Source organism: Littorina saxatilis, linkage group LG6 (assembly GCF_037325665.1).
Source record: "Littorina saxatilis isolate snail1 linkage group LG6, US_GU_Lsax_2.0, whole genome shotgun sequence".
NCBI lineage: Eukaryota > Metazoa > Mollusca > Gastropoda > Littorinimorpha > Littorinidae > Littorina > Littorina saxatilis.
In genome coordinates, this window is record NC_090250.1 from 47,082,572 (window position 1) to 47,091,421 (window position 8,850).

Below are 8,850 nucleotides of genomic sequence, written 5' to 3' on the forward strand. Positions count from 1 at the left end.
AACCCGTTAAATCGTATGTTGAGTAATGCTAAATAAATCGATGCAACATTATGTCATACATGTATTGCACTTCTAATAATTGTTACGTGACGGGCGCAGTGGCGTGGTGGTAAGACATCGGCCTCCTAATCGGGAGGTCGTGAGTTCGAATCCCGGTCGCTGCCGCCTGGTGGGTTAAGAGTGGAGATTTTTCCGATCTCCCAGGTCAACTTATGTGCAGACCTGCTAGTGACTTAACCCCCTTCGTGTGTACACGCAAGCACAAGACCAAGTGCGCACGGAAAAGATCATGTAATCCATGTCAGAGTTCGGTGGGTTAAAGAAACACGGACATACCCAGCATGTTTCCTCCGAAAGCGGCGTATGGCTGCCTAAATGGCGGGGTAAAAACGGTCATACACGTAAAAATCCACTCGTGCTAAAAACATGAGTGAACGTGGGAGTCTAAGCCCATGAACGAAGAAGAAGAAGATAATTGTTACATGGATCAAAATCAATGGAAGGCTATAACAAAGGGAGAAGGGACACGTTAATAGAAAGGAGCAGTGTACGTAGATCAATGTTAAAACACGTGATGTCTGCGAATGCAAAACATTTTCCCAACCGTTATTTCTTCTTCTTCTTCTGCGTTCGTGGACTGAAACTCTCACGTACATTAGTATTTTTGCACGAGTGGATTTTTACGTGTATGACCGTTTTTACCCCGCCATTTAGGCAGCCATACGCCGCTTTCGGAGGACTAACCGTTATTTGAATAAGTGAACACACCTGATCACATATTGGAACACTATTATTTCTTCTCAATTGCAAAATCATTAAGTAGCTTTCCCCGCATCTAACTTGTTCCCACTTTGATACATAATTTGTCCATTGGTCAATTGATAAGTTCTTTCCAAATCTCCATTGTCATTAGCAACAAGTTACAGAACAGAGAATACAAAATCAAAATATTGCACAGCCACAATGTTAGAGGTATAGATAAAAATACGAAATCAAAATATTGCACATGCAGCCACCGTATTTTAGCTAAAGGTTGAAATGACAAAATCTAAATATTGCACATACAGCCACAGTATGTAGGGGTAAAGATGAACATACAAAATAAAAATATTACAGAGCCACAGTATCAGAGGTGTATGTGAAAGGAAAGTCAACAAACACACTTCTTGCTCCGCAAAAAAACAAAAAAAACACGAGAGGATGTTCAACGTGCTATTGCTCCAAAATGGTGTGCTTTGAAGATACCATTCTTCTCGAGTAAACCATCATGGGAAGCATATAGCTGTCCATATGTCCAGACTTTTACACAGGATACTAATCTTCTTCTGCTTGTACGGTCTGGCTGTTTCCTCGGCAGGGTGTAATGTTGTAATTTAAAACATGTCGTGACTGACACCTGTTTGAATGTGAAAAAATCGCCTACTTCAGCAAAATCAAAAAATAAAAATGAAATTAAAATGAAAAAAACATGATTCTGCATTTCGTAACGCTGTGCAAACAGGAAGATGAAAAACTGTTCGTCAACAAGAACGAGATTATTAGCCTGCTAAAGCAATTATGAAACAGATAACGTCGAACAACTTTTTTTCTGATTGTATTATTCTATGTAAAAGCATTTCAGGAGTCAGTCTTTGATAGTAAATGTTTTCAGAAGGAATGAACACACATTGCCTCCCAGGCAACCCCGTGATTCCTGTAAAGGGATTAAATGCTGTGTGATGTTCTCTTACGCACACACTTAGTTCATAGAGAGTGACTAGTCATACGCCGCATGGGTTAAAGGTGAATTTCGTCTAACATTGCTATTTCATATGTTACGTGGATTTCCATTGGTCAATTGGGCAAAACTGAGCTCATTGTAAAAGTGATATCGACGACATTTCCATTGATATCAGTTTTGATATTGGCGACCTCTTTATTGCTTCCCCACTTCAAAAACAAAAACACCTGAATTTAAAAACAAACAAATATATATGAAAATGTAATGATCCCAGAATTTAGTTGAGCAAGTGAATAAAGACTTTTTGAAAGAAAAGACATTTTGAAATACTGAAAAGTACAAGAAAAGAGTGAACAAAAAGAAATAATAATCAGAGGGAGGGATATGGAACAGCCCAAAATGAAACAAATACTTTTGTAATTTCTTCACAGTAAATACAAAATGTCCAGAGAATTAGCAATATATCTAACATTGACTGACTGTGTGATGATATCTTCTGCTATTGGTCTGTTTCGACAGTGATATCAAAATCTCGACCTCCTGTCTCGATTTTGATATCACTGTCTCAACAGACCATAGCAGAAGATATCATCACACAGTCCGTCAATATTACCCAATATTGACGGACTGTGTGATGATATCTTCTGCTATGGTCTGTTGAGACAGTGATATCAAAATCGAGACCGGAGGGTCGAGATTTTGATATCACTGTCGAAACAGACCAATGGCAGAAGATATCATCACACAGTCAGTCAATGTTAGATATATTGCTAATTCTCTGGACATTTTGTATTTACTGTAAAGAAATTAAAGAAGTATTTGTCTCAGTTTTGGCTGTTCCATATCCCTGCCTCTGATTATTATTTCTTTTTGTTCACTCTTTTCTTGTACTTTTCAGTTTTTCAAAATGTCTTTTCTTTCAAAAAGTCTTTAGTCACTTGCTCAACTAAATTCTGGGATAATTACATTTTCATATATATTTGTTTGTTTTTAAATTTAGGTGTTTTTGTTTTTGAAGTGGGGAAGCAATAAAGAGGTCGTCGATATCAAAACTGATATCGACGGAAATGTCGTCGATATCACTTTTGCACTGAGCTCAGTTTTGCCCAATTGACCAATGGAAATCCACGTAACATGTGAAATAGCAATATTGGGTAATGTAGTGTGTGGGTCCCTACCATTTAATATTATCTGTAGAAAACGATTGTGCTCACTCGTTTGCAACACACACACACACACACACACACACACACACACACACACACACACACACACACACATACACAGATACACACCACTATCCCATAACCTTTACAGTTCAGTTTGGGTGTTTTAAATGATTATATACAGTAATCCATATTTGGTCCATGATTGGGGTAAGCCTGGTTTCACCGCAGGCAGAGATAGTTCAAATACCATATACTTGGTTCACATCATTTGCATAATGATTCATTTGATCAAATGCGTCTGATGATTTGATCAGATGCGTTCGGTATAGTCAGTTTTGGTAGGTCCCGGATGTAATGACGAGGCAATTGGTGCGGTCTGACGTCACAGGAATACTTCGCTTCTGGGTGCTTTCTCTGGTGCGGAACCCTGTTGCTGCAATCACAGTACAAGTAAAATTTGCGTTCATTATTGTTATACACATTGGGGAGACTGTACGAAAGGTTATGATGGTTAAACAAACAAGAGGCGAAGCCTTCAAGGCTCACGTAAGAAATCGACAAACAGTAACACAAACTCAATCACTCCGTCACACATACACACACACACACACACAGTAAGCATAGGTGAAACTGTGCAAGAAAGCGAGACCCTGCATCTGCCAACTAGTCTCGGCCCGCTCACAATAACAATGACCGAGACTTTCAGTAATTCCTTTGCGTGACGTCTAAACCTCTTACGTCATAATGTGACGTCTTCAAATAGTTTCTATCACACACGTCAAACACTTTTGACCGAGACGTAATCTTCTTATGCGAGCTTTATCCATAGACTCGGAAATGTTAAAGTTTCTATCACACACACACACACACACGCACGCACGCACGCACGCACGCACGCACGCACAGACAGACAAAGTTTATCATCGCATAGGCTACACTTACGTGAGCCAAAAACAAGAAAGGCACGATGAAAATCAAGATGTGTGTGTGTGTGTGTGTGTGTGTGTGTGTGTGTGTGTGTGTGTGTGTATATGTGTGTGTGTGTGTGTGTGTGTGTGTGTGTGTATGTGTGTGTGTGTGTGTGTGTATGTGTGTGTGTATGTGTGTGTGTGTGTGTGTGTGTGTGTGTCTGTCTGTCTGTCTGTCTGTCTGTCTGTCTGTCTGTCTGTCTGTCTGTCTCTGATTTTCTGTTGGTTTTCCTGATTTTCAATCAAATTAGGGTTTCACGATAATTTGGCAAAACTTGAAAAAGTCAGAGCTACCCACTTTCCAGATAGGTTTTCCTGATTTTGAACATTGTCGACATACACTCTTCAAAAAAAGTTAAGGATCACTTTTTTACAAGCACGCCACACAAAACAGACAAAACCGAATTCTTTCATTTGTTAAAAAATTATATAATTGAACAACCAAGGAGTAATGACAAACAAAGCAAAGATCGAACGCGGCAGCGACAATTTAGCTAGAGTGTGTCAAACGTGACAACCCTCGAAAATGGAATTCACAACAATGTGAATCAGTGTCAATAACGCGTGTGCCCTCCGTTGTGTGCCAGGCATTCAACACATCGTTGGCGCATGGAGTGGATCAGGTTGCATATGAATGCTCTGGGAACTCCATTCCACTCCTGCTGGAGCCATTGCAGCAGTTGACCCAGATTGGCAGGAGGAGGGTGATGTTGCTGTACCCGACGACAAAGCTCGTCCCACATGTGCTCTATGGGGTTCAGGTCCGGGCTGTTGGCTGGCCACAGCATCCGGTTGACCCTGGCCTGCTGGATGAAGGTGTTTACAGCTGCAGAGCGATGGGGAGGTGCGTTGTCATTCTCAAGAATCGCACGAGGGCCGATCGCTTGGAGGGCTGGAACGACCAGGGGTTGCAGGGTCTCATTCTGGTAGCGGACACCGGTCAAGTTGCCCACTACATGGTACAGATGTGTCCTAAGACGTGTGCTGATCCCTCCCCAGACCATCACAGAGCCTCCGCCAAAACGCTGTCGTTCCAGAACAGCGCCTTCTGCGAAGCGCTCTCCGCGACGCCTCCACACTCAGATGCGACCATCAGTAGGTTCCAAGCAAAAGCGGGACTCATCTGTAAACAACACCTGAGCCCACTACTGACGTTGCCACCTCACATGTTGGGTGCACCAGGCTCGGCGAGCTGCTCGGTGATTAACAGTCAGGGTTGTTCCTCGGACTGGACGCCTTGCACGCAAGCCAAAGTTGGTTGTGTAAGAGGTTTCGGAGCGTCTGACCACTAACAATAGTGTTGGTGGTAGCTTGTAGGCGTTGCCTAATGTTGTTTGCCGTAGCCATTCTTTGTTGCATGGCCTCCCTCTGAATGAAGCGATCCTCTCTTTGTGTGGTGACTCTTGGCCGACCAGAACGTTGTCGCTCCTGCACTCTTCCAGTTGCGTGGAATCTCTGTTTTAGTCTGATGATGACAGAGGGAGCCACTGCAAGCCTCTGGGCCACTTGCCTGGCAGCAACACCGTCTTGTAGCCATCCTATTGCCCTTCCTCTATCCAAATCGCTCAGTTTTCTTCGTGTGGGAATGTTGCTACTGTCCATAATTGTGTCAGCGTGTCAACCTTTAAACACAAGCTGGTGAGCGATGTTCATAGCCAGGACCCTGTTGTAGCACGTGCATCACAACCTTTTGCCCTGGCATGCGTTCCGCAAATTTCATGAGGCTATAAAAAACACCCTTTTTCTTCCAAAATGCACAGAAGCTTTTCTTCTTCTTCTTCTTCTTCGTCGTTCGCTCAGACAGCAACTCCGGAGGCCCTGATGAAGGCTGCTGTACGCCGGAGGCTCTCCATGGGTGCACAGAAGCTTTTGAAAAGTCACACAAAGGGAAATAACTCTGCCTGCCAAACAAAATTCTAGGTCAAGACTCATTACAAGCACACAAAAACATAAAAATCAAGTTACAACTGTAATCAACAAAGAAATATAAAATATGGTTTGCAAGATGATGTTGTTGACGCTTGACCAAAGAGAGACAAAAAGAACAAAGCGGTTCTACTTAACTTGGCAGTTATTCATACCCGTGTCTTTGTATTACATCCAAACCCTAAAATGCATTAGTGTTGGCTAAAAAGTAATCTTTTTGGATTGAGCATATTAATTATACTGTAAAAGAAACCGTAAATCTTGATGTCCAAATTGTTAAACATTTTGAAAAACGCACACTTTTAAATTTTTTCCATACTTAAAGAAAGTCCAATTAATCGCCTGTTCAGGGCAGGTCAATTAGTATAGGGTAAATTGCGCGCTTTTCATGTTACACATTTCGACTAAAACAGGTGTCAACCGCCTTCGGGGTCAAGAGGGTTTGGATTTATAATGAGAGGTTGCATGGCATTGCTTATATTGCTCACTTTTGTCCAGTGATAATGTGTCGATTATGAAACCAAGACTAAGCTTTTTTGTGTGCTTTTAAAAAAATTTTTATTTCGCATTCGCATTGTTTTTGGATGTTCTCTAATTTTAGGGATAATCTCATGACCATTGTAGAAGACATCCTCAGTCCACAAAATGTGCCAGACAGCCAGTCAAACCGCCCTCTATGGCATTCGGGTTGTCGAAAGTGTTACAGCTTGCAGGCAGGGTTAACTAATAGCTGAGCAAACGTTCATGCTGTACGTAACACAGGTGAATCGATGGGGTTGTGAGTTTTAACTAGCCAGATATTTCATGCATGAGCAGAAGCAAATGAGAATGGAAAAGTTGTGAGACAGTGTGTTAGCTATTCTCAACTTACAGTTAAGATAAAGGTTGGTTGGTTTTTGGGTTTTAATGTCCCTTCAGCAGATGCCAGCTGCTATTCGAGACCGGTTAAGATAAAGGACACATATATTTGACTAGATGAATACTCGCTTCGCCGGGAAGAAGTTGAGCCGAATACCCGGCGCACCGCACGAAGGAAGGGAGATAAACGCGCAAAACACTGGAGAAGAGTAAAAATAGTATAACGGGAATATGGATTGAGCGTTGTCGACAGTGACCTTCTAAAAATAGAAACGGGAATATGGATTGACGCCATACGAAGGAAGGGAGATAAACGCTGAAAACACTGGAGAAGATAAGGAAGAGTTACTGGGAATGGATCCAGAGAAAAACCAAAATCGGTTCAGCGCTGCGCGCTGAGAGCACGTGTTGAAATATCTCATCGACCAGGTTATGTCCGGGGTGTACCTGAATATGCCCACCAAATGTGAAACAGATCCATCGAGAACCTTGGGCGTGCATCGCGGACACACACACACACACACACACACACACACACACACACACACACACACACACACACACACACACACACACACACACACACACACACACACACACAGACACAAGTCGTATATATATACAGAAGAAGAAATCTCAAACCACCACAATGGACATCGCAAGACATCGATCAACTATTCAAAACAACACCTCAGTGTATGCTTTGAGGGGAGAAAGCCCGTGCAATAGTACATACATATCTACAGGAAAATGAGAAGGAAAACAAAAAAGTAGAAAGCTGTCTAATACTCTCAAGCTAACAATCAAGATATAGAAAACATTTATAATTAAAAACAATATTATACAAAGTAAAAATGAATATACAAAAATAACTACTAAAACTACCACAATGAAAATCTGCTGAAAGATATTTCAGCTTAAAAAAAAAGAAAGGAGGTGCAATATCAACTATAAAACGAAGGTGCCCTTCGTGAATAAAAAAAAAACGTGCGAAGAAGTCAACTATTTCAGAAATGAAGAATATATTTCAGGAGTACATGGAACCTCCACACAATGCATGCGACAGCCATTCACCGTTGAACATGCAGGTGCACAGTGGTTGACATCAGAGAAAGCTGTTACTCTCTCCCTCCCTCTTTTGTTTGCCAGTTCTTGACGAGGTCTGCAAGCAACCAGCATTCCATGCAAGACAATTTTCCCTTCAAAGAAAGGCAGGGTAAAAAAGGAACGAAAATGTTCACCGACCCTCAGAGAAGTATCATGCTGTTAATAATGCTGATGGGGTCTATGTCGACCAAAAGAGTGGGATTCACTGTAGGTGGAGTTCCTGGAGGGGGATTCCACAGGATTTGGTTCCTGTAGTGTGTCGCTGATATCGCTGAAAGTCACGTGATGCTTGGCGACATCTATAGAATTTGATGTTTTTTAAATATTTTTTTATATTTCTTAGAAATTTGAGTATGGTTTGCAAGTTTTATTGAAAAACTCCACCCTGTGGGATTCCCTGTATACAGGAAATCCCCCTCCAGGAACTCCACCTACAGGGAATCCCACTCTTTTGGTCGACATAGACCCCATCAGCGTTAATAATGGTAGGTTTTACTTCAAGAAAACGAAGGGTAAAAAGAAACGACAACCTTCTCTAATACTCTGAGGAATATCATGCTGCTCACAGTGCGTTGTTATGGAAACAATTTTCATACAGTTAGAAATTGAATGAAGTTCTTAAGACAGGGATACCCATGCAGCTGACGTCTTCTTGTTTCATCCACATTAACAAATAATGGAAATCGCTCTTAAAGACAAAGGAGTCTTATGAAGATGAAGCATTATTGTGAGTTAGTATTCATCCCAATGAATGAGAAGTACTTTTTAAGTTTGTCAATGCGACTGGAAGCCTTTTCAATTTTGACCAATGCATTGTTTGGTGTGAGTGTGTGTGTGTGTGTGTGTTTGTGTGTGTGTGTGTGTGTGTGTGTGTGTGAGTGTGTGTGTGTGTGTGTGTGTGTGTGTGTGTGTGTGTGTGTGTGTGTGTGTGTGTGTGTGTGTACGTGTGTGCACGGCACGACATGAATCGTTATTACGAAGCAGTAAGCGAACAAAAAAAGAGAAAAGTAATGTGATGATGATTTTTAAAGGAGTCCTTGACACTTAGGGAATAATGCAATCACAGAACATGAGTAGTGACAAATGATCAATTTGAGTGGCA

The 8,850-nt window shown here is 41.6% G+C and overlaps 1 protein-coding gene across 2 annotated transcripts in view; it reads right to left on the minus strand.

Moving 5' to 3' along the window:
• Positions 1–2,340: 2,340 nt before the first annotated feature.
• The window catches only part of LOC138969362 (glutamate receptor ionotropic, kainate 3-like), a 96,822-nt gene continuing 90,312 nt past the window's right edge, over positions 2,341–8,850 (minus strand). Inside the window, exons 15-16 of one of the 2 annotated variants that reach the window (XM_070342135.1) lie at positions 7,716–7,803; positions 2,341–3,322 (exon numbers count right to left, since the gene is read on the minus strand). In XM_070342135.1, coding sequence (XP_070198236.1) covers positions 7,747–7,803 — 57 coding nt within the window. In that variant the 3' untranslated portion in view covers positions 2,341–3,322; positions 7,716–7,746. The remainder of the gene's footprint in view (positions 3,323–7,715; positions 7,804–8,850) is intronic. The other variant, XM_070342136.1, reaches the window with a different exon arrangement.